The 26,649-nt window shown below is 37.1% G+C and overlaps 3 protein-coding genes across 6 annotated transcripts in view; 2 read left to right on the top strand and 1 right to left on the bottom strand.

Moving 5' to 3' along the window:
- LOC130907948 (jun dimerization protein 2-like) overlaps window positions 1–3,003 on the top strand; it is a 29,250-nt gene extending 26,247 nt beyond the window's left edge. For both annotated transcript variants that reach the window (XM_057823505.1, XM_057823504.1), the window contains 3 exons: window positions 281–480; window positions 644–748; window positions 2,669–3,003. In XM_057823505.1, the coding sequence (XP_057679488.1) occupies window positions 304–480; window positions 644–748; window positions 2,669–2,860 (474 nt within the window). In that variant the 5' untranslated portion in view covers window positions 281–303 and the 3' untranslated portion in view covers window positions 2,861–3,003. The remainder of the gene's footprint in view (window positions 1–280; window positions 481–643; window positions 749–2,668) is intronic.
- A 7,878-nt stretch (window positions 3,004–10,881) lies between these two features.
- On the top strand, window positions 10,882–19,129 carry LOC130907945 (uncharacterized). The gene is made up of 5 exons (XM_057823501.1): window positions 10,882–10,954; window positions 11,124–12,069; window positions 12,187–12,288; window positions 12,413–12,607; window positions 18,433–19,129. Exons 2-5 carry the CDS (start codon window positions 11,125–11,127, stop codon window positions 18,592–18,594), a joined length of 1,404 nt encoding a protein of 467 aa, XP_057679484.1. The 5' UTR covers window positions 10,882–10,954; window position 11,124; the 3' UTR covers window positions 18,595–19,129.
- Window positions 18,108–26,649, bottom strand: part of ylpm1 (YLP motif containing 1) — a 33,286-nt gene continuing 24,744 nt past the window's right edge. For 2 of the 3 annotated variants that reach the window (XM_057823499.1, XM_057823500.1), the window contains 4 exons: window positions 25,440–25,491; window positions 22,333–22,460; window positions 22,032–22,220; window positions 18,109–21,826 (listed from right to left, as the gene is read on the bottom strand). In XM_057823499.1, coding sequence (XP_057679482.1) covers window positions 22,074–22,220; window positions 22,333–22,460; window positions 25,440–25,491 — 327 coding nt within the window. In that variant the 3' untranslated portion in view covers window positions 18,109–21,826; window positions 22,032–22,073. Of the gene's footprint in view, window positions 21,827–22,031; window positions 22,221–22,332; window positions 22,461–25,439; window positions 25,492–26,649 lie in introns of all 3 variants that reach the window. The other variant, XM_057823497.1, reaches the window with a different exon arrangement.

The following is a 26,649-nucleotide window of genomic DNA, read 5'->3' as shown; positions in this document are numbered from 1 at the left end:
TATGTTGGCCGAAATGTGAACTGCAGAAAAAGGTCTGGCGATAATGACGATGAACATGTAAAATGTCCGTAACATTAACAGGAAAAAGTTTTTTGAGTAGTGCTCGTACAATTTCAAAATATAAGAAGTTTGGTTTGGATGTTACGAGACGTCAGAACTGACGTTATCTAATAGAAGAAAAAAAAACAAGAACCTGCCGAACCGGACTTTTAAGGTGGCTTCAATACGATTAAAGAACTCGACACGTAATATTAAAAACTTTGCTCTGTCTTCCCAACAGCGGCGGCGGAAGCCGGGTCGGACATGATGCCGGGACAGATACCGGACCCTTCGCTAGCGCCGGGCTCCCTGCCCTGCTTGGGCCCGCTGGCGGGCATCTCTGCCACCACGCTTACCGACCAGCTGAAATTGGCCGCCATGTTCTCCCCGCTGCATTTCCTGGGGCGGCTGGGAAAGAGGCCGCTTGCCATCAAGACGGAGGTGAGGGGGAAGACAAAAAGGGGAAGCAAGTGCTATTTAATAAGCAGAAAAGGGGCTTGCGCTAGCAAAAAAAGCTACAAGCGATTGCGATGATTGGTTAAAAAAAAAAAAAAATGAAATGAAGATGAGAACATGTGTAAATCTGAAACTCCTGCATTGGCAGATGGACGAAGACGAAGAGAGGCGAAAACGAAGGCGAGAGAAAAACAAAGTAGCGGCGGCGCGATGCCGAAACAAGAAGAAGGAACGAACGGACTTCCTTCAGAGGGTGAGTTCATGACGCAGCGCTGCGAACTGATGAGAAACTCCCGAAACTCACACGACCGTAGTTAACCTTTTAGAGGGCACTCATTGAACTCAATGGCTACCATTGACAGTGGTAGACATGCAATCAATTTTGACCCGGAGGGGCGAATGAACGAACGTCTAGCCGCGAGAGGTATTGCCGGGGCCGCAAACTGTAGCAGTGCAACGCTTCTATAGACCCCAATCACCAACGTCACACAATCACGTGATCGTTGTATTGTGCCGCCATATTGTCCGTCATTTTGTGTCCTTATTGTCATTGACCGTAGTTTCTAACGGTGGATTAACTTGCAAATTATTTGGAAAAGCTTCGGTCAATCCGGTCGCCAGATCCATATTTGATGGCCAAACCGATGTTTCCTCCCGTCCGGTCCCGTGCGTCAGAGCTCGTCCTGAGACCACAAAATTTCCAATCATACTCCAGTTTATGTCACGATGAGGAGTCGGGTACCCAAAATCGGCACCGGCCCAGATATAAACCGACATTTGGTCAGCTGAGCGTCACCGTTGTCACGATCGTAAAATGAAACTTGATCGACAACGGGCCGGTGTGTGCCGAAAAATAGCTGCCCCGCGTGAAATGTCTCCCCTGACGGGAGCGCTTATTTATAACGATTTTTTGACGTGAAAACATGTTTTCATAGACGCATTACAGTAATGGATTTACGACTGTAAGATCAGTTTTAAATATTTAAATTACCGGTAAACAAAATATTAGTACTGTATAGAGATGTCCCGATCGATCGGCATCCCAAACGATCGGGTCCGTGCACGTCATTTTCAAAGTATCGGAATCGGCAAAAAATATCGGACATGCCTTTTTTAATATATAAATATATATATATATATATATATATTTTTTTTTTTATTAAATCGTTTTCTAATTGTATTTAACGTTACAGACAAAATGTCTTAACCTCATCCAGAGTCTTTAGTTTTGGCTTAAAGTGGGGCTGTCAAATTTATCTCATGAACGGTGGTAATAACATTAAAATATTTTACGCAATTAACGCATGCGCTGCAGTACCCACTCATGCATTGTCGCGTTTGATCCATAATGGCACCGTATTACGTATACATAGAACTAAAAGGCAACGTAAAATGAGTAGAGAGAATTTTGGCAGCCTTTGAAGCCTTTTTTTAATTGGCTAAAGCCTTACAATCCATCCCTCAACGATCAGAAATATCGTGGGAAGCATTGTGGGGAAGAAAGGTAGTAGTTGATCTTTTTCTTAACACCCTATTTTATTTCCCAACACAAAGAAGATATATCAATTGGTACCACTACTCACAGTCATGGTTGCACTTCCTATCATGCATTTGGGCAGAACAGTTAAATGGCTACAGTATCATTTACTGAAAGCTCAACAAAAACACTAGATGGCAATATTTAGTCACAATATACAAAGTCACATTTATCCTTTAAGAATTACAAGTCTTTCTATCCGTGGATCCCTCTCACAGAAAGAATGTTAATAATGTAAATGCCATCTTGAGGATTTATTGTCATAATAAACAAATACAGTACTTATGTACTGTATGTTGAACGTATATATTCGTCCGAGTTTTATTCATTTTTTTCTTAATGCATTGCCAAAATGTACATGATCGGGAAAAATTATCGGGAATGATTGGAATTGAATCGGGAGCAAAAAAAAAAAAAAAAAGCAATCGGATCGGGAAATATCGGGATCGGCAGATACTCAAACTAAAACGATCGGGGGCAAAAACATGATCGGAACAACCCTAATTGTCACACCTCTATTTGACACCCCCGACGTGACCGAAAATGTCTTTGTGGTGTCATATTATTTGTTTTTTAAGTTATGGAAAAAGAGTCCCTTGTACAAAAGGCTAACTCGACCGTCACTTCACGTTTTAGGAATCGGAACGCCTGGAGATGGTCAACTCGGACCTAAAAGCTCAAATTGAGGAGCTCCGCTTGGAGAGGCAGCAGTTAATGGTGATGCTCAACCTCCACCGGCCCACCTGCATCGTGAGGACCGACAGCGTGAAAACCCCCGAAGGCGAAGCCAACCCCCTGCTGGAGCAGTTATCCGACGACTCCAAGTAAAAACAAAGGTTCTCCAAATCCCTCACACTTCTACGCAAGCACTTGAGCTCCGAGGTGGACATTTTTTTTTCCGGGAAACGGACAGAAACCGGAAACGCCGCCGGATTCCGACGCCCGCCGTGCCTTGCACCAGCTCGTCATTCGGGGGGGGGGGGGGGGGGGGGGGACCACGAGTGCAAAAAGACATCAAGGAATGGTGTAGACTTTTAGCATACTATACTCAAGTGCAAGTACACCATTTTTTTTTTAAATTAAAAAAGTATACCGGTTGATCCGATTGGTGGTGACGCTGGCGTCATGAAAATAGCACATAACGCAAAAAAAAAAAAAATGTTTACACATTACGCGTTTGTCCATTTATTGTACTTGTTTTATATCGCTTTGTCACGCGTTTGAAATGAAATGCCCGTCGATCACTTGATGTGATTATTAAAAAAAATTAAAAAATACAGTTTTGTTTCCTATCATGTTGCGCTGTCAAACAGCTGTGAAAACAGGCTTTTTTTCTTTTCTTTTTCAGCTGAGCAGTATTTCAATGTCTGGACATGTATCTGCCATTTATGTTACCCCGAGTAGATTAAAGTCTATTTTCTAACGATACGAGCTAATGTTTTGCTTCATTGCAAGTTTTGGTGAAAATTACTGGAACTGAACATGATGTACTTTTATGAGGATTCAGCCGCATTGATTTGTAATTGTGGTAAATTGCGCCATCTGCTGGACACTTCAGGCAGCAACAATTTAGTCTGAATTCGAAAAAGTGTCTTTGTAATAACGTATGGGGCAAATATCTGACCTCTTGACCTCTCGTCCTAAAAATTAACGTGTTTGTAAAGAAGGCAAAAAAAATTAGCTAAGCTTTCTTAAATTGATGCAAAAAAAAAAAAAATCACAAGGGTAAGTGTTGTGCTACCGAAATGTATCGACAAACCGAGAAATAACCAATTGTATTATTAATTAGGGCTGCAATGATTAATTGATTAACTCGAGTATTCGATTAGAAAAACATTTTTCGAATTAAATTTTGCTGCTTCGAACATTCGTTTAATTAAAGCAGTGTTGTAATGGTTTGTTTTGCAAGTGTTTGCCTTTAGTTTTATTGATATGGGTGGATACACTGCCCTCTAGTCTCATTTCACATAGCTGAATCAAGCTGCTCCCTGTTAAGACCAACATAAGCTAAGTTTTTGTTTGAGCTAATGTTTTTTTAATGCATTCGTTATTAAATTCGTAATTTTATATTTAGCCATTTTTGTGGGAATATGTGTTTGAACTATTTGTTAAGAGCATTGTAAAAAAAAGTTGGCATTTTATAGCATTTTAACTAGCGGACTTTTGCAATGTAAGTTAGCCAATTGTTCTTTTGTTGTACATATACAGTATCCTCATATGTTTATTTATTTTTATACCATTTGAGGCTGAGGTCAGGTATTTTAATTTTTTATGTTCCTTATCAGATTACTCGATTATTTGAACTAACTAGTTCATTGATTAATCGACTACTAAAATAATCGATAGCTGTAGCCCGAATATTACTTGACAGCTGCTTACATTGATATTATTTTTATTATTATCATTTGAAAGGAAATGTTTTTTAAATTTCAAATTAAGGAGACAAATATAGAAAAACATAATGAATCACAATTTAATTTTTTTTTAATTTAAAACTTGTCAATTTTATACTGAGCCCCTAAAGGGACATCGGCAGAAAAAAATTAATTCAAGCAAACTGCGTGCGCAAGAAATTATTGGCTAAACATTAGCATTATATTGCATTTAAGTTAGCGGACTCTTGCTATGCAAGTTAGCCAATTTAGCTTCAATGATATATCATGCTAAAGTTTACAACAATCAATTGACTTGCATAGCAAAAGTCTGCTAGCGAAAATGCTATACAATGCTAATGTTTACCAGTTTGTTTCGAGTGCGCAACAGATTCTTTAAATTTATTTTATTTCTGTCAATGTCCCTTTAGGTCCTCTGTAATGTTATATATTAATTTTCAAATTATCATTTGTTAATTTCTTTTAACATTTAATAAAAAAGGACACAAAACCGTAAATATATTTCGATTTAATTGGTATTTTTATTGAATTAAGTTTTTACTTTATTTCAAGGAGAAAAAAGGGAAAAAGCATTCAGATAAAAAAAGGAAAAAAAAAACACCTACCACCCCACCCGTCATAATTGAAAAAATAAATAAAAAAATCGACAACTTTTTTTTCAAATAATTTTATGAGCCTCTTAAGTCAATATTTTTCCTATTTTTTCTTTTTTTAATATATATATTTAAAAAAAGGATAAAAAAATGTAATTTGTACCTTTACTGAATTAAAAAAATTATTTTATTTCAAGGAGAAAAAAAAACATTAACGGAGCCAAAAAAGAAAAAAGAAAAAAAAACAACAAAATTATTTATACTTAAAAAAAAATAAATTCAAAAAAATCGACAACTGATTTTTTTTCTTCAAATAATCTTTTATGAGCCAGTTATGGAAAAAAACATTTTATTTTTTTTTTTTTAAAGAGAAAAAGAAGATATAAAAGTGTGAATATTCATTTGTAATTTTACTGAATTAAACTTTTGTTTCAAGGAGAAAAAAGGGGGAAAATTTAATGGTGACAAAAAAGAAAAAAACTACAAAATTACTCATAATTTAAAAAAAAAATTGACAACTATTTTTTTTTCAAATCATATTTTATGAGCCTCTTAATTTTTTTATTTCAAAAAAATAATACAAAACTGAATAAATTCATTTCTATTTAATTTGTACTTTTAATTTAAAATTTATTTCAAGGGGGAAAAAAAACTACAAATTTGAAATTTTAACAAATTTAAAAAGTCGACAACTGTTTTTTCAAATAATCTTATGATTCTCTTAAGTAAATATTTTTCTTATTTTTATAAAAAAAAAAAAAAATACAAAACCGCAAAAACGTATTTTAAGGGGAAAAAAAATTGACAACTGTTTTTTTCCCCCAAAAATCTTTATGAGCCAATTAAGTAAATATTTTTCTTTTTTTCTTTATAAAAAAAAGGACACAAAACCATAAGTATTTATTTGTATTTAATTTGTATTATTATTGAATTAAATTGGTATTTATTTTACTTCAGGGAGAAAAAAGGGGGAAAAACTTAGACGAAAAAACAAACTTCAAAATCAAAATTTTCAAAAGTTTTCTTATTTGCTCGTTTCTTTTATTTTATTGTCTTTTAATTTAATAAAATATGCACCTTTATAGAATATATTCATTTGCACTTATTTTTTCATTTAAAATAAAAGTGAAAAAAAACTTTAAAAAAAAATATTTTTTTAAAATCATTTTTTCAATTATTCGACAACTATTTAGATTTTAACTGTACAAATGTGTGGAATGGTTGGCAGCGAATGAACAAACCCTGGCTTGGACGTCTACTCCTGATTAACTCGATTAATCAGTCCTTGCTTAGACTAACATTGAAATAATGATCTTATTTAAAACAAAAAATGAATAATTTAGGTAAATGATGCCTCTGATGTGGCTTTAATCAAAACAAACAAGTTTATAAAAGGCCTGCCTTTTCATGTCGACGAACACAAAAGACGTCTTATTGCAAATTCACAGATTTTGGCCACATTTTAAAAGAACCCTTCAGATTTCTATGCTCCCACTGGCGCGCGCTACCAATTAGCATCATCTCCACAACGCTAATGGAATCTTGAACCGGACTCAAAGTAAATAATTGAATTAAAAGCGAGCCCGGCGGCCGTTGTTTTACCATATTCTCATGCTAATCTCATATATTTTGTGCGTCGGCCTTAATGAATTCTGTGTTTTTGCTTCCTTCGGACATTTGTGGAGATGCTGGCACGGAAACAAAGACTTATATTAGGGGCTTATTGTCCTCCCCGTCCGATCACATGTCTGTGATTATTAAAGTAAACAAACACTGGAGGGGCGTTCATGCGCAGCTGCATGCACTCGAAGCCCGCGTTCGGGCGAGAAAGGACCAAGCAACCCTTAAGACTTTGTCAGGGGAAAAATAAAACGTTATTTGGGGATTGTCAAGAGCGAGGCCGCTAATATTTGCTTTGAAGACGACGGATGCGTTCGCTCAGGGCGGAATTTGGCAGGAGATGAAATGCTCGTGTTACCGTCACGGTTGATGAAAAAGGGTGGGGGATTTACCTCAACGGATGCCACTGACGGGGATGGACGTCCAGGCCGTTTGGGAGGTTGAGTAAAATTGTCCATGATGAGGCGGGAACCTGCAAAACAGCACGGGTTTGATGTACAGTGATACCTCTACGTACGAACGTCTCTACATGAAGAATTTTCAAGTTAAGACATGCTTCAACGTGAAAATATTGCCTGTTCTTACGGAAGAAATTTCAGGATCCGAAAGGCAAAAATACAGTATAGCTGGTACAAAGCCTGTCGCAATATGCAATCATTCCATTTATCGCACGGTAAATCAAAATGAAGGCGGTAATTTTTCCGCTGCGATTTATCGCCTCTCGCGACGTGCTGTTAAAAGTTTGGCTTCCTTGTTGGCAACTACGCAAAATGCATCTTCAATCCGTTCCCAATATATCCTATTGTTCCACGTATACCGGCGCATCAGTGCTCCAGATTGACTGCGGACCATCTCCGGCGTGCCGGAGCCCGCCGGGTGGTTTAGGCTATTTTCTATTTTTGCCAAAGGCCCATCCGTCAATATGGGTGGAGCCGTGCCTGGAGTCAACAGCCCAGTTGCTTATTCACGGTTTAACCAGCGAGCATGGACGAAGAACGCTCCATCATGGAGGTGGAAACTAGTCACAAAGTCCTTTATGATGCAGCAGATCAACATTATAAGGACAACATGAAAAAGGAAGCTGTATGGTTACCTATTATGTGTTTTTCTGGCAATTATATCAAACACACGACGTGCTGACAACTTTGTTTTTATTAACACACGGTGCTAACAACACTTCCTCAACCGGAGTCTCTCGGCAGGCTGTGTCTCTCACTGACGCGCCACATGAACAAAACAACAACACCGTTGCGTGCGCTTCAGGGTACCTCGGAAAACATCCAATCAGAATATTACACAGGGAACGCCATAGCAGAAGCTATGAGGGGAAAAGTTTTCATTTGCCTAAATGCTTAAGTTATTAAGTGTAATTTTATTTTTTTTTCTTGAAAAAGACATTTTATTTATTCTGTTTCTGTGCGGTATTAATATTGTTGTCTTTTACTTAAAAGATGCATGGTCTATTGTTTTTAGTTGATTTGATTTCTTAAAAAGTATTTTTGAATTTAAGAGTAAACAATTATCACGTTTAAATGGGTGTACTTGATCTATTAATATATACTGTATTCTCAGTTTTATTGTAAATTGGTTTTTAAAATAAAAAAATGGGGGGGGGGGCGCAATAACATCGCATATGGCAATAATTTATGAGATAAATTAGCGCACACAAAAATTTGTTATCGCGACAGGCCTAGCTGGTACTCCAAGTTTACTGTATGTAGCATACTTACAGCTGCTCTGCCATTGGCTATTGCCTAGCATTAAAGGCATCCATGTTTATGTGTGTATCCCAGCGTCCTTTTCATTCGCTCGAGTTCCGACAGCTTTACAAGAGTATATGAACTTTTATTCTTCACTATTCTCGGTTTTTTACATTACGCACAACTCAGGTTTCATGTTTAGATGCATCTTAGCTACCCAGAGGTTCCTACCTCTACATCCAATCCAATTTGACTGGGAGGGGCGAATGAACACTGCAACGTGAGCAGTCAGTTTTCACAGTTTATATGAATTGAATGTCTATTGTTTTCAATGGAAGGCAATGGGTTAAATAGTATGACAAAATTGAATAACTTTAGGTTATTGGGGGCTACCCAGAATGTTTGTCAAACGATTCAAATTTTTAATCGAGTTAATCACAGCTTAAAAATTAATCGTAATTAATCGCAATTGCAATTCAGACCATCGATAAAATATCCCATATTTTTCTGTAAATTATTGTTGGAATGGAAAGACACAAGACGGATATATACATTCAACATACTGTACATAAGTACTGTATTCGTTTATAATAACAATAAATCAACAAGATGGCATTAACATTATAAACATTCTGTTAAAGCGATCCATGATAGAAAGACTTGTAGTTCTTAAAAGATAAATGTTAGTACAAGTTATAGAAATTTTATATTAAAACCCCTCAATGTTTTCATTTAAATAAAATTTGTAAAAATTTCAAACAATAAATGAACTAGTAGCTCACCATTGTTAAGCACCACCAATTCTCATGGTGCTGAAAACCATAAAATCAGTCGCACCCAAGCGCCAGCAGAAGGCGACAAAACAAAAACACAAGTAACAAGTGCACATGACACTGTACTCTCAATTTTAATCTGTTTAAGCGGGGCATATGCGTTAATTGCGTCAAATATTTTAACTAGGGCTGTCAAACGATCAAAATGTTTAATCGAGTTAATTACAGCTTAAAAATTAATCGTAATTAATCGCAATTCAAACCATCTATAAAATATGCCATATTTTTCTGAAATTATATATATTCTGTAAAATAAATTGTTGGAATGGAAAGATAAGACAAGATGGATATATACATTCAACATACGGTACATAAGGACTGTATTATAAGTTAGAGAAATCTTATATTAAAACCCCTCTTAATGTTTTCGTTTTAATAAAGTTTGTAAAATTTTCAATCAAAAAATAAACTAGTAGTCCGCCATTGTTGATATCAATAATTACTTACACAATGCTCATGGGTGCTGAAGCCTATAAAATCAGTCACACCCAAGCGCCAGCAGAGGGCAGCAAAACTCCATAAAACACAATTAACAAGTGGGCATTTCACTCTACTGACATTTAAATCTGTCTGAGCGGGACATGTGCGTTAATTGCGTCAAATATTTTAACGTGACTAATTTTAAAAATTACCGCCCGTTAACGTGATAATTTTGACAGCCCTAATTTTAACGTGATTAATTAAAAAAATTACCGCCCGTTATCGCGATAATTTTGACAGCCCTAATATTTATAATTTGATTTTCAATGAAGTTTATTCATACATTTAATTTTTTTTAAAATCATGCTAAAAGAATATAGTTATACACAAAAGGTGAACAGGTTTTCTCACAAAAATGACACAAAAAATATTTTAAAAAATATATACGTATATATAGAGGAAAATGGCTACAATCGTGTTTCTGTATTATTTCGTCCATGTTAAACAAATTATAAAAATACTGATCAGATTGTGTGTCTACATAACGTTTTAGTAAAGCAGGCTATAAAACACTAGCGTTAAGCACACAAATACTAGAATTAAAAACATAAAAATAGCAAATGTATACATTTTAAGAATTTATTTTCTCATCCTTTTGCTTCCCAAAAGATATTAATCGCTGCCGTCAAGGTGAAGTTCAGGTTCATCATGGTATTTTGACACTCATTCCAACTGGCCTGACTCTATAAACATGACCTATTTTGGCTAAGCATTTAGAAAAACTATCCCCAAAATATGCTTGTCATGTTTTTATCTGTCTATCGTCTTATTAGCTTGAAATTGTTCACGAAAACTTTAAAGCCAGTCAATCGGCAGCTTCTTTTTCCGTGCTAACATCAGTTTAGTTGTTTTTATTAAAACAACGTGCTAACATCAGGTGCAACACCAGCTACCGGCGGGTTTTGCTATTGCCTACCTAAAAACGAACTTATATTTTAGGGAGAAAAAAAGTGTGATTGTTTTAAGCGACTTACCTGGTTAAAACACTGTAGTTTTCACTGCAAATCAACATTTGCCTTAACTGAAGGAGCGGAATGAACCACTGAGACTGCGAAAGGAGGGGTGATTAAGTTTTTGCAGATAAACTAATACACAACAAAACTTTTTTATTAAAGAGAGGAAAGCATGACACCTACCTGACAATTAAACACAAATATACGAATTCTGCAGTTGTCTGTTGGTTGGTTAGGAGTTTTAATAAGGGGTGGGCCAAACTACTTGGGCCCACCCCTTCAGTTTTTAAAGGAGCTTCTATCCTCCATCCTTCAAAGGGTTCTTCCTAAATACAGCAGGTGGAAATCAGGTAAGAGTTACTTTTAAATAAAATTTCAATTTAAAACTGCATATTAATGTGTACTTTACATACAATAAATGTTAAAACGCCCACTACATTTGTTATTTCCTGAAAATGTGTATTTTAAATGGCACTTTGTAAAAAAAAAAAAAAAATTAACTGTACTTTTCTAAACCAGCATGAATTTGAGTATGTGGTGCAAAGACATGTATCCCAGCACCTCCGTGGATGAACACACCCCTGAGCATCTTCTTCCTTTTGAGCGCAAATCACAAGAATCCTTCTTGAATAAGGGTAGCGAGATGAATAGAACGCTACTTGGGAGTCATTACAATAATAGCGGTGAATTGCAACCATCTGCTGTCAAACGGAGAGGCCATCAAGCGAAGCGAGCCCGAGTGGAGAACATCATCAGCTGCATGACCGGCTCGCCTGGTTGGGAGATGAAAGAACACCTGGTCCGAATACCCGAGGTAAACCAGCAGCCGTATTTCTCCGAAACTCTTCCAGATGACCCGATGTGGAATGGTTCTTCCGACTTGACGCCAAGGGATCAGGACTCTTACCGGGAGTTTGAAAACATGGCAAGTGACAGATACCCTGGATGCAAGAAGACAAAGTTGACGGGTCTTTCACTCGAACCTATGGCAGATGTTTTGAAGTATGAATTATCCAGAGCTGTGAGTAAGAGCGTCGACTCCATTTTTAAAAATATTCCGCTTTTACAGACATCGCATAAAGATCAGATGGAGTCTTCTCTAAATAGCCCGACGCAATCATTGGGTTCTAATAACGTACTAAATGTTCAAACTGAAGCTCTCTCTCTGGTGGTCCATAGACCTTTAGTAGACCATTTCAGAACTAAAGTTCATAGACTATCTCGTGATTCGACTCCGTACCGAGACTGGGAATCTGACAAGACTCCTAATACCGAATTGGCGCAAACCAAGTTGGACGCACTAAGGAACTGTGTCAAAGTCAGATCTGAGGTCAATTCCAGATCTTTGAGGGCAACGTCCAGCCACGTAACCACCGTGGATCCGACAGTTTTGGAAGGTATACACTTTCCGCGCGTCAAAATCGAATCTAGCGGCTTTCTCAAGAGTCATCTTTACATCCTAAACGTATCCTTTAATACAAGGTACTAAACCGAAAAGGCGCAACTCTACTCCAAACAAATCGGTTAAAAATCGTCTGTTCACTGTACTGTAGTGTATGGTCCTTACCTGTGTTCCACTTAGGAGGGTCTGACCACCAACCATCTGAAAAAAGCCAAGCTGATGTTCTTCTACACCCGCTACCCAAGCTCTCTGGTTCTGAAGACGTGTTTCCGTGACGTGCGGGTGAGATGCAAAACAAACAGGCGACGCCATTCTTGTTCTTTCTCATTTTATTAAAAATTTACAGGAAATTCACTTTGGTATGTTCATCTGACTTACTTACCTTTTCATTCAACCGTCCTCGCAGTTGACGCGCTGCATCGCCTCGCAGCTCATCAAGTGGTTCAGTAACTTCCGGGAGTTCTACTACATCCAGATGGAGAAGTTTGCCCGCCACGCCGTCGCGGAGGGGACGGCCCACACAAGGGCGCTCTCTGTGGGGAGAGAGTCGGAACTTTTCAGAGCCCTAAACGGGCACTACAACAAAGGCGGCGACTTCCAGGTGAGGTTCCCGAAACATGTTGGTAAGATTTGACATACAGTACTGTAGCGTGTTAAGATAAACACCTCAAATCATATTTTACCATAGACATGAATGGATATGCCATTGCTGGCGAGAGATGTTCGAAGCATTGAAATTAGAGGGTTAGCAGAGTTTAGAAGTGGAAGGTAGCTCTAGTACAGGGGTGGGCAAACCGGTCCTTGAGGGCTGCAGTGGGTCTTTGTTACAATTGATCCAACACAGGCAGTTTAACCAATGAAGGGTCCAGGGTACCAAGCAGCACCTGACTGCAATAAACTGATAGCACTTGTAAGCAAGGGCGTAAGTTTGCATAGGAACGGTAAGGGCATAAAACTAGCAACTTTTCAGGATGCTCAAATTGTCCCTAACAACTTTTAGGCAATCTTATTTGCATTAATTATATAATGACTTCAATTATATACAGTGCCCTCCATAATCATTGGCACCCCTGAAAAAGATGTGTTTTTCAGCTTCTAATAATTTTTATTTATTCAAATAATATGGGACCTTAATGGAAAAAAAGAGAAAAATCCAACCTTCAATACAAGTGCATTCATTCAGTGGGGAAAAAATCCCACATAAAGAAAAAATTATTTGACATCAAATAATGTGTGTCACAATTATTAGCACCCCTGGTGTTAATACTACTATGCTACAACCCCCTTTTGCCAACAAAACAAGGTCTGGGGACTAAGATGGCCATGGGAGGAGCTTGATTTTGTGTCTGGTGAACCATTTCTGTGTAGATTTGGCCATATGTTTAGGGTCATTGTCTTGCTGAAAGACCAAGTGACGACCCATCTTCAGCTTGTTTCACCTTGTTTTGCTGGCTAAAGGGGGTTGTACAAAGTATTAACACCAGGGGTGCTAATAATTGTGACACACATTATTTGATGTCAAATATTTTTTCTTTATTTGGGATTTTTTTCTCCACTGAATGAATGCCCTTGTATTGAAGGGTGGATTTTTCTTTTTTTCCATTAAGGTCCCATATTATTTGAATTAAAAAAAAATATATTAGAAGCTAAAAAACACATCTTTTTCAGGGGTGCCAATAATTATGGAGGGCACTGTAGGTAATTGAGATTGTCTTCCCATATGTTGTAGAAATAGAATTGACCCTACCATTTACCCTGTTTCACTTGCTGAATGTGCCGGTCCATTTTTTCCCCCTTAAACGCACGTTCAATTGGCTTATGACTTCACCCACACAACCCCGACACAGACAACATGTCGACAACATGCCTCCTCCTTCGAAGAGGGATATTAGAAGTTTTTTTTTCGGCCAGCAGTAGCCACTATTAAGTAATGTAAAAAGACTTCAATGTTGTAGAGGTGGGGAACACACCATTCATTTTGCTACTGAAAGTCTGACCTGCATCAGATTTAGCATAACATTAAACTGTGGGAACTTGCTAACCTGCAAAACTCAGGTGGGAAGCTGCTTAGAGAGAATTGTCCTCCTGAATGTGTTTTCTACTGTTAACTTTAATTAAAGTGTGAGAAATGTAGTAAACCTAAGTTTAGCACCTTCTCCCCAATTTTCGTTTTTATTTGGTCTTAAAGCAGCCCAAAGATGCTTCATTTTTATCTATTTTTGATATTCATTGACAAAGAGGTTTTTTCAGTTATATTTAATTTCTTTATTTAGACATTGTTGAGTGGTCTTAAGACAAATGTTTATTTTTTGCATTCCTGGATAGTTAAGAAATTGTTAACAAATTTGTATGTATTGTGTATAATTATATAATTTATGTTCAAATATTGCCATTTAAATTTTCTAATAAAATCAAGACATTTATTCTAGTTTTTGAAAACAAAGGTTTGAATTGAATGGTCCATCACCTGAACCACTACACATGAAAGTTGAGCTTTATTTTGTATTGATCATTTAGCATCCCGACCAATAATGAGACCAAACCTATGCCCCTTGCTTGTAAGACACCAGATTGGTGAAAAGGTGTCTTTTTGTTGGGTTGCAACATAAAACCGCACCCACTGTGGCCCTTTGTGGAATAGTTTTCCCACCCCTGTTCTAGCAGGTCAGTTCTTTTCCAAGTACCTAAAACACTTTTTTTAGGGGCTATCCATAATGTGGCCCAGACTTGGTCAAACTCGTTATCTGGCAATTGTGTTCGAGACCCCCCGATTCAAGGGGATGTGCGAAATAAGACTCACAAGTTGAATTTATTGAGCCCATAGGTGAGACACGGAATGGTGACGCCTATGAAATAATAACTGAGCTTACTTCACAAAATAAAAACTTCGTAACTCACAAGTTGACGAGTTCGTATGTTTAAGGTATCGATGCAAGAGTAGTAAACTAAGCGAGAACAAGTAGTACCAAAACACACTCGGCACATTTTTAATCCTAAAATGTCTCAGAGATGGTTTAGAGACCATAAAATGTAGTTGTCCGATAATGTCTTTTTAGCCGATAACTGATATTGTGCAAAACCAAAAATCTGATACCGATACATGCGGTCATGGACTTATTATAGATAATTGTATTGTGATGCCCTACTGGATGCTTTAATAATGATACAGTGGTACCTTTACTTGCAAAATTGGTTCTAGAAGTACTTTTGTAACTTGAATATCCTGTCAAGTAGAGACGGGTTTTCCATGTAAATGCCCTAATCCGTTCCAAGCCCCCCTAAAATTCAGACATAAATATTTTATAATGCATAAAATTGCATCGAGTTATAATTTTTTCAAAAAAGCTGGAGAGGGTGCAAAAGTGTACACACCCGCTGACATTTTGTCAGTTTTAATCTCATGAAATGAGTCATCCAAATTCCTGTCACCATTTTAAGTGCTTTGTGTGTCTTGTAAGCACTTCCTGACATTTATTTTGCATTTTAGTATAAGCCTGGTAGTTTTTTAATTAAACCGCCTTGGCACATCTCAGTTAATGTCAGCAATTCCTACAATGACGCTGTTGGCCTTTTGCCACGAGTGGTAGCTTTACTTACGAAATCAATTGGTTCTGGAAGTCGTTTCGTAACCTGAAAATTCTGTTACGTAGCGACATGGTTTCCATGTACCGTAATTTTCAGACTATAAGGAGCTACTTTTTCTCCCTCATTTTAAATCAAGCGGCTTACAGTCCAGTGTGGATTATTTGTTGATTTAATTGGGTTAATAGCTAACACTTTTACAGTGGCGTCATAAAACTGCCATAAGACTGTCATAATTATGACACTATCATGAGCATTAATGAATGCTTCTGACAGATGTAATTAGGTGTCATCCGGCAAATTATGTCACTAACTCCATTCATGTCCAGCTCGGATCTTTTACATCCATTCAAAAGAGAGATAAACTGCCGGATGCCACAAAATGACATTTGTCATAAGCATTCATCCATGCTCATTGGAGTGTAATATCATAATTATAATGGTCTTCTGAAACAACTAGAACAGTAACTGAAGAAATAATTAGCACAGAACATGCATGCTAGGAGGCATGTTTGATGAAAACACTTGACAGCAGGTAACAGGAGAGGTTGTCTGTCTCTCCCAAGAAAACAGTGATGACCAAATGAAGCTTCTTGAAGCAATGAAACTTTGCAGCCAATTGGTTTAAAGCTTTGTGGTGGTTCAGTTGGTCTTATGACAGTCTTATGATGCCGCTGTCAAATAAAGTGTTGCCGGTTAATATCTTTTGGTGTAAATATCCCATAATACAGTAAGGACAGCTGCGGTTTATAGTCCAGTGCGGTTTATCTATGAACAAAGCCGTTTTCGTGTCAAATTTGGTGGGTTATAGTCAGCTGCGCCTTATAGTGCGAAAATTATGGTAAATGCCCTAATCCGTTCCAAGACCCCCAAAATAAGCATAAAATCAGTGTTGTGCATCATGTTGTGCAAAACACGAGAATAAAGAATCCAAGTTAATACACTCATGTTAAGTTGTCGGAACTCCAGGGGTGAAATAACTTATGAATATTTACTTTACATTGATAAAATGCAATAAAAATGAAGCTATAAAATTACTACTCGTTGTTTCACGGCGAATGTCAATGGCAGCCAATGAGTTAAAACCCTGCATTCATAACCAGTTTTTCAGTGCCATTGACAACAATAGACGTCCCATCCATTTGGGTGGGGAAGGGCAAATGAACGAATGATGGGTTCGTGTAGCGACGTCAATGGCAGCTGAGTTAACAAGGAAATTTATAAAGAAAGAGCGGTGCAAAATCAAATTTACCTCATGGTTACAAATTTCTGGCGAAAACTTGAGAATCGATAATTTTGCTCTGGCGAAAACAACTTGAGTATCGATACTCGATCGATACCCGATTAATTTCCGTATTGATTCTTGTGAAACTCATTCACCTCAATTACTATACTCACTTTCAGATACCAGAAATATAATAGGCACATTTTCCATAACTTCAGTTGAAGTTGCACTCTTATTTTTCACAAAATGTTTAATTGGAAAACCTTGAAGTTGTTACATTTATCATTATTAAAGCATCCAGCCGGGCATCACAATACAATTACCGTCATTTTCGGACTATAAGGCGCACCAGAGTACAAGCTGCCACTCACCAAATTTGAAACGTGAATGGCATTTGTTCATAGCTAAGCCGCACTGGACTATAAGTCACAGCGGTCCTCACTGTATTATGGGATTTTTACACCAAAAGATAACACTTTATTTGACAACGGCATCATAAGACTATCATAAGACCAAATGAACTACCATGAAGCTTTAACTAATTGGCTGCAAAGCTTCATTGCTTCAAGAGGCTTCATTTGGCAATCACTGCTCCCTTGGAGAAGTCAACCTCTGCTGCAACCTGAAGTAAACACTGTTGTCGTCCAACATCCCTCCTAGTATGCATTGCAGCGAAATCGATGTACATAACAATTAAAATTAATGTTCTATGAATTATTTCTTCAGTTACTGTTCTAGTTGTTTCACTAATTGCCACTCATGGTATTTGGTAACACCTTTATTTTATAATTCAAACACATGTTATAGGGGCGCCAAAAGACTGTCATAAGACCAAATGAAGGTTCTTGAAGCTTTGGTGCCAATTGGTTCAAAGCTTCATGGATGTTCATTTGGTCATCACTGCTCCCTTGGAGGAGACAGTCAACCTCTGCTGCAACCTGATGTAAACACTGTTGTAGTCCAACATGCCACCTGGCATGCATTGCAGCGACACAAATGTAAATAAGTAAAACTCATATTCTGTGCTAATTATTTCTTCAGGTAGTGTTCCAGTTGTTCCACTAATTACTAGTTAGGGTATTTGGTAACACTTTGACAGTGGTGCCATAAGACTGTCATAAGACCATTATAATTATGACATGACACTGCCATGAGCATGAATGAATGCTAATGGCAGATGTCATTTTGCATCATTCGGCAAATTATCACACTTTTGAATGGATGTAAAAGATCCGAGCTGGACATAAATAGAGTTAGTGACATAATTTGCCGGATTACACATCGGTCATAAGCATTCATTAATGCCCATGATAGTCATGTCATAATTATGACGGTGTTATGATGCCGCTGTCAAATAAAGTGTTACCTATTAACCCAATAAATGGACAACTAAGCCGCATTGGACATTTAAGCCGCAGGATTCAAAATGAGGGAAAAAACTAGCGGCTTTTAGTCCGCAAAGTACGGTAGCCATAATATGTTAAGTCCACGATCGAATATATCAGATTTCTGAAGTTGGACAATATCAGGATATCGGTTAAAATGTCATTATCGGACAACTCTACTAAAAAAATCTCTTGTTCAGAAGCCGTTTAGTAATTAATCTGACTTTAAAACAGGTCCCCAATCGTTTCCTGGAAGTGGCCGAGATTACACTGCGGGAATTCTACACTGCCATTTCCGCCGCCAAGGACCGAGATCCGTCCTGGAAGAAGGCTATCTACAAGATCATCTCTAAGCTGGATGCGGACGTTCCAGCTCAATTCAAGATTTATGGATGAAAATTTGAGTATAACGTACATGTACATGACCACAACAGAACCAAGAGTTTTTTTTCCATTTGTGAGCAATAATGTTCGTTAAGAAAATAGTGAAAAACATGATACATCCGGATGAATTGCTAAAACTTTCAATAGATCTGAAGAAAACACAAATTTTCCTGGATAGCTTATGAACCTAACATTAGCAATATACTGTTGTAGCAAGGCACATTTACAGATTCAACAATTTTGGCTGATGTCAGATTTTTTTGTCCGAGATGTAATAAATCTGTCAAATGTTTTAATCGATGAATTGCGTTAAGATTTTTGTAACGTTTCCATCACATTATGGCAAAGTAAGCAATACAAAACATCACAACATAATAATCGCCATGAATGTTGATCGATTACATTTCGATTAATCGCTGCACTTCAGTTTGCTAGCAGGTTAGCATTGCAAAAGACAACCTTTTAATTGCTTTACCTTGACAAATTGGGTTTGTTTTTAATAGAACTTTGGAGATTTGTTTTCAATCCATGACACAATGACATTGATTTGCCTTAAAAAATAAAGACACAAGTCAGTGCTTTGTAAATATTTAATAGCAGTTGAAATAAAACACATTTCTAGTCGTCTTGGTGCTTCTTCGTTGGTCCACGTTTTCAAATTTCTGCATCGTAGTGACAATCAAATGCTCAAAATTCTGTTGGTCGACGTCGCCTTTTCAAAATGATCAAAATTATGTCGAGTCCTGAAGTTGTTCTTGTAGCTCACAATGCCCGAAAATCTGTCGTCGTTGTGTTTCTTTAAAACATCGACCTGTCTGGTAGTGAAATAAAAAGCTCGCAATTTTACAGAGGCTTTCCAACAGTATGAAATTTATTAAAACTCATTGTTACAAAAGCGAAATCGAAAAAACATCAGAGCTCTCATTTTCGTCTTCATACTCACCACCGTTTTTCAACACCACCAATTTCTTCAGTCTTCAGGAATTTCACAGATAATCCCGGGTTTGACTTCCACGAACAGTTCCAATAAGAAACTGATAAGACGGAAAATTCCAGGTCGTTCCTCCTGGTTTCCAGGACGGAAATATTTTCCTCGTAAAAAGTGAGTCTTGCTGGCTTCAGATTTCAAATCCAAACTTCAATGTTCAAGCATGAAGAAGACTGGCGTGCCCTTGAATAACACGCTATATTAAAGTCACCTGTATCATAACCTCATGTAATAAAGGCCGAAGGAAAAATAAGTACGGTACACATTTTTAAGAGTTCCCATCAGAATTGAAGATGCCGAAGAGCTGAGATCCAATCCATTTGAACTGGGACAGCAAGCAGTGAAAGATTTTGTTACAGTGCCGCTGGATTGGACGTCTATAGGCGTCAATGGTAGCCAATGGGTTAAAATAAAATGCCTTTTTATCCCATCTGAAACTAGCTGGACTTCATTGGTATTGTACTCAAGATCACAACCAAGACTGGACCAAAGAATCAATGAAACAAAGCCAAAATGAGAATATGTTCTGAAACAAGAACTATTTTGAGTATACAAAAAATTCACACTCAAGGCCATTCAAAATGCTTACATTTACCTAAATGTAAAAAAAAGAGAGCATAAAAACAAGGATTAATTTTGATTTCATCATGTTTTTTTTTTGATGCAAAATGAACAGTAGGGGTGCAGAGATTGACCCCTGGGGAACGCCACAGCTCAGCCTTCCCAGTTAAAATGGATTAGACGTGACACAGCACTCACATTTTGTCATGAACCCAGACGCACATTAGACTAAGTCAATCTTACAATCATCAGACATTACCTACAGAGTAAAATCAAGCAAAAGATGAGCAACAAATGAGTTTGGGAAAAAGGGTCCAGAGTAAAAATACGATTTAAAGTTCCAAAACTACTTTTTACATTCAATGGACACAATTTGAACCAACATCTAATACCTGTTTGCTCAAGATCACAAGCGGTACTGGATCAAAAAGTCAGTGAAACCAAGTAAAAATCAAAATGTGTTCTGAACCAAGACCTCTTTGAGTGTACAAAAAAAACCCTCCACACTCACAGCTATTCAAAGTGATTTACAGTGTGACAAAAAGGAAATAAAATCCTTCCTAATAACATGAAAATAGGAATTTTCTTTGCTTTATCAATGTTTTTGGATGCAGAACAAACAGGGGTGCCTAGATTGACCCCTGAAGAACGCCACAGCTCATAAACAGCCTTCCCAGTTAAAATGGATTAGATTTTTAATGACATGAATCATATTATGTTCAAATAATGAACCGAGACGCATATTAGACTAAGTAATCTTACAATAATCAGACATTACCTACAGAATAAAATCAAGGAAAAGTTGGGCACGAAATGAGCTTGGGGGAAAAAAAAAAAAAAAAAGAGTCCAGAGAGTAACAATATGACTAAAGTCAAGTTGTAAAACTACATTTTATATTCAATGGAAACAATTTGAAGAATCATCTAATGCCTGTTTATCATGTCTGAAACAAGCTACTCGTAGATTGTGCTCAAGATCACAAGCGGTACTGGACCAAAACGTCACTGAAACAAAGTCAAAATCAAAATGTGTTCTGAACCAAGACCTGTTTGAGTGTACAAAAAAATACTACACACAATTTAAAGTGCTTTACAGTGTGACAAAAAAATAAAACCCTTCCGTACAACATAAAAATAAGCATTTTCTTTTATTTTATCAATGTTTTGTGAGGCAGAATGAACAGCAGGGGTGCCGAGATTGACCCCTGGGGAACGCCACAGCTCATGACCATCTGGCTTAGCAGCCTTCCCAGTTAAAATGGATTAAACGTTTGACAGCAGTCATGTGTTCAAATAATGAACCCGAACACATATTAGACTAACTAAATCTTACAATAATCAGACATTACCTACAGAGTAAAATCAAGGAAAAATGGCCACCAAATGAGCTTGGGAAAAGGGTCCAGAGAGTAAAAAATATAACTTAAATTCTGAAACTATTTTTTACATTCAATGGAAACAATTTGAAACAACTGCACATTGGTCATTTAAACTGTGTAGGTTTCTTTATTGTTTTCATACAGTCAACACAATTGAAGAAACATAGGTACAGATATAAAACATCAAATCTTGACCATGAATGCACAACGACTACTAGAACGCTGCCCTAAACCTTAAAAAAAAAAAAATGATAAGCTATCCTTATCTAGGAAAAATAGACAATTGATAGAAGAGTCTTGTTCACAATCTTGACACCTGCAGAAGAAACCAAAATAGTTGTGATTTTGGCACACACATACAAAAAAAAAAAACGTGACTTTTTTTTTACTAATATTAGCAATTATTACTTCAATTCCTCTCAATATGCAATAAATTCTTCATGACCAACTAGGAGTCTCCAATTAGCATAAAATTCTTTGTCAAGACTACTTACATGAAATTAGTAAGAAAAGTGACATACCTCGAATGCAAACCAAAAAAAGTAGGGGGTTAAGATGATCTTTTAGAAATATTTTGTCCGGTTGAGCGCTTTCTGTGCAAGTAGGCCGCTATCATCCGTGATTTTTTCCCAGTCTGTTTGGCCCACCACGAAGCCGATAGCTCGCTTGCGATCGGCGTCCTTTTGCTCTTCCAGATCGGCCCATCGCACCTTAACAAGGTTGGAAAAAGTGTATGTTTTATAAGCAGAAAATCGATGGAGTTTCTATTAAAGGAATGCAGTAAGAAATGTAAAAAAAAAAATAATTTCTGGGTGTTTTTACCCTCTTCTTTCCCGGCTGAGACTTGCGGGTGGCGTAGTCATCTGGCAGCTGAAGGTAGTCCTCCAAACCTGCCATGTGGTCGCCGTCACGCTTCCTCTTGCTGCCGCTCCCCAAACCGTCCAGCTTGTCTGGAGAAACGTAGTGTCGCTATTCAGGTTACTACTGAAAAATATTCCTGGCATTTATTGCTGAAAAACTAGAAGCACAGTCTCTGATTTTAAATACTACACTTTATCATTAAAATATAATTAATTTGATTGTGAGACGCTAGCTCAGATTCTTAGCATATTCCATCAACAAATACTATACAGGGTTTCCCCCCTGAAAACTTGCTAAGCTTGTGGTCGAGGACCTCACCTGTAGCCCACCATGTTTTTTAAAAATAAAATATTGAAAGGAATTTTAAAATTATGACTTCTACGTTATTATCAGTTATTAAAAATGCTTTGACTGTAGAGTCAAAAAAAATTGGGACACCTTGAAATATACTTGAAAAAAAAAAAAAAAAGCAATTCAGAGAAATGGCAGAGAGCTAGGACATGATTGTTCACATATTGACCATAAGATGTCGCCATTGTGCTTTCAACAGTATCACTACACCTGGCTAAAATGTGGCTGAAATGTTAAAATATGTATACAGGCAGTCCCCGAGTTACGACATACCCGACTGACGTGATTTCGACTTTACGATGCCCGAGTCTCGTCCGCCATTTTGTCTCCAATCTTTTTTTTCACGTAAATAGTACCTTATTGTACCTCAAAGTATCTTATTTTTTACTTTACTTTATTAATATGACGTGTTCTGTCCTTACTAAACGTGAAGTTGTTCAGCTTTACAGACAGCAAACAAGGCAATTGTGCTTTTTGAAGCTTTTTACTCTCCTCACTTTTGGCAATTTGTTGGACACTTATGTTAAAAAGGACACACATTTTACCAATAAAACACTTGAACCAAAACGATTGGTGTTCAAACGTCCATGTAGTCTACTCAATATGTATATTTAGTGGTTTAAATTAGCCTAATTTGCCTAAAAAAAGTCTGCTAGCTTAAATGCTACGAATGCTAACGTATTTAAAAATCTCAATTTTCTGTATTTTATCTATTCATTTTATTTTATTCAATATTTATTTTATTAATATGACTGTTCTGACCTTTGGCGAAATGTGTATTTGATTTGATTATAATGCTGACTTTAATTTTGTGATACTTTTATTTTGGCGCAAGAAGCTTAGAGCAAGAGATACTTCCGCCCGCGAGTACACACGAAGAAGGACGTATTTGCGCACACGAAGAAGATGCGCAGCCGAGTGAGAGGGGAAAGATTATAGCTTAGCTTGCTGTCAAGCTAGGACGTAGCTCGTATGTCTTGGTGAAGACAGTACAATGACTTATAATACATGTTTTTGCCTAGTTATTTTGAGATTTAGCAGGTATTTAGGGGTACTTAAAGGGTTAATTTCGATTTAAGCGGAAATTGGGATTACATCGCTAGCATATGAAGTCCCAGGGACTACCTGTACTTTTAATACTTTCCTTCATAGTTTAGCTTAGCGGCCTGATAGGCTTATAATGCACTAGAGAAAACCCTGAACTAAAAAAATGTAACAAAAACATTAATTATAATAATATTAGAATAAATAATTACGTTTATGTTTTTTTTAACTTATTGTACAGTCCTAACACACAAAACACAGACCAGGACAGTGGCTGCTGACGGCCACAGCTCACACACAGACAGTCACACATTGATTTTGTTCAACTACATTAATACAGTGTTAATAAAATGATTCATTTGAAATATGTTAAAAGCTTCTGCAAGGGTACAAAACTACATACCATGTAGAAGTAGGGTATGTGACATGTCACTATACATGTTCTTTTTTGGTAAAGGTATCATTCACACACATCTTAGTCCAACAATTGACAGTTTTGGTTTTGCGGTTTTTGTAAACATATCATTCATTCCTTTCCCAATGAAATTTTTCCCCATTAAGCACCAGTTTTAAAATTCTTATTTAGGGTCGTCACGCGGTTACAAAGCCAAGTATAATTTACACAAGGGGTCAGCAACCTTAGATACTTCAAAGAGCCTTTTGAACGTTTCCCGCCAAAATTAAAATACCAGGAGCCACAAAACATTGGATGAAGTGCAACAAAAAACACATTTTTTGGGTAATCTACAGATTGCCCGTTGGGAGCTAAATAGTTTATTATATTTTCCCTCTTAGAACAGCACCATCATCTTCAAATTCAGAATTAGGTTTGAAAACTAATTTACAATCAAATCAAACGCTCGTTTCATGATCGGTTGCCTTTGACGGTGCTCGATGTCCAATCCATTGGATGTCTACTAGTGATTAACTAATCTCAATTCATGGCAGAAGCATGAGAAGACCGCCACTACCACCACGGCCTCAGGGTGGCCATGTTGGTGGGGGCGACATTCGTATCAAAGTCAATGCCCTGACGTTAAAATGAAGTAGCTTAATTCCGAACCAAATATTTTATCGACGTCAAAGCATCTGCGATTTACTCAGTGCCTGCCATTGATGACATTAGACATCCAATTTATTTGATTTTCTTTTTTTTTTTAATCAATGTTTTTTATGCAGAATGAACAGTAGGGGTGCTGAGATTGACCCCTGGGGAACGCCACATGTTATAATTTATTTCCCAAATAGACTGGACAACAACCACTGATAAACTCATTGAAATTCACAGCGGAAGGATGATTGGGCATCTGACATTGTCAATGGCACTGAAAAAGTTCATTGCCGTCATCATGACGAGCCACAGCAAAAGGACAAAAGAACCACAGGTTGCAGACCCCAGATTTACACTAACCATAGTTTCTCAGAACAAGATTTGTTCTCGCAAAATTATGCCAGAACTATTAACCCACCTTCTCGAGAGTTTGTTACAGAAGCAGGGTTAAAACTTTAAGCTATGTCAAGAACTGATGCAGTTTAAAAAAAAATTACCATGACGCAGAATCAAAGTCGATAGCAAAGTTGAGAAATGTCAATGGCAAAGGAATGCTGATTAAAAACTGCAAATGCCGTCAAGCGTCAAATGTAAAGATGAAGTCATAAGAGGTTACACCTACCGAGTTTTGCTTCCGACGTATCCATCTCCCATTTGCTTTTTGGAATGTAGCCCTAGATTATGTAAAGAGACACTCCAGAAGTTAAACATCTTGGCATTACGACGCAGACAGGAAAGAGATACAAAAAGAATTAGCTGCAAAAAAATGGTTCATGAGGTCAAGTCAGAATGGAAGGACTAAAAACTAGAAAATGAGCTAACAAAGCAAATAGCATGCAAATACAATATTTACAATGAGTATTGACACAAGTGCAGACCAGTCCATGCTAATGTCAAATACCATAGTTTGTACATATATTCTGTATTAATGTTTTGTTTTGGTATCTTGACTGGTTTGAAGTCATTCACTAATGAGGTTTTTTAACTTCAACATACAAATCACGTGGGATTTATTATTTAAATGAAGCAGCTGTTGTAAACATGTACGTCAACTGCTTTGGTTTCTATCAAAGTTTACACTGATTAGAACCCCATAGAGGGCTGGTTAAAAAATGTTTCTATTAGGGATTTACGCTAAATCAACAAAATTGATACCCTAGCACAGTTCAGTTCACTCGTGAAGTTTTCAGAGATTTTTTTTGTTAAGAAATCAAAACAATGTGACCCCCACCCTCACCCAACAAATGTTTTTGTAACTACAACAATAAACCTGCAAATTTCATATTGGGAACCAAAATAAGATGCTTTAAATGAATATGATTATTGAAGGGTTATACAATATGAACTTTAAATGACATGTTATTGACACAAAATATTTGCATTCAGAGTTGACAAGAGTATGCTTTTGTTGAGTACGAAACAATACAAATGTAATACAAATGAAGCTTTTAAGATGCAAAGAAAGGCTCATATAAATAGCAGTGTGCCAAAAAATCGATTATTATATGTATCGAGATTCGACACATGACGATTCGATTACGATTCATAAATGTTAAAAAACGATGATATTCCCTAATAACTTTATGACAGCCGCAAGCAGCAGCTTAAACCTTTAACGGACGCACGCACAACGATATGATGGATGTTGCTGAAGTTACTGAGCGAGAGATTTATTCCTGTTCAAAAGTCTCAAAAATAAATTGGTGTATGAGACAGGCAGGGACCCAGCGGTCGTGCTTTGGGTCGTCTTCTGTGCGCAAGTTATTTTTTAGACCGAGAGGGGAAGAGAGATAGTTCTCAGCTCCTTGTCTTTCAGTTGTCCAGCAGTAGGT

Source organism: Corythoichthys intestinalis, chromosome 19 (assembly GCF_030265065.1).
Source record: "Corythoichthys intestinalis isolate RoL2023-P3 chromosome 19, ASM3026506v1, whole genome shotgun sequence".
Taxonomy (NCBI): domain Eukaryota; kingdom Metazoa; phylum Chordata; class Actinopteri; order Syngnathiformes; family Syngnathidae; genus Corythoichthys; species Corythoichthys intestinalis.
Note: the sequence above shows the minus strand (reverse complement) of the source record. Positions and strands in the feature narration are given on the sequence as shown.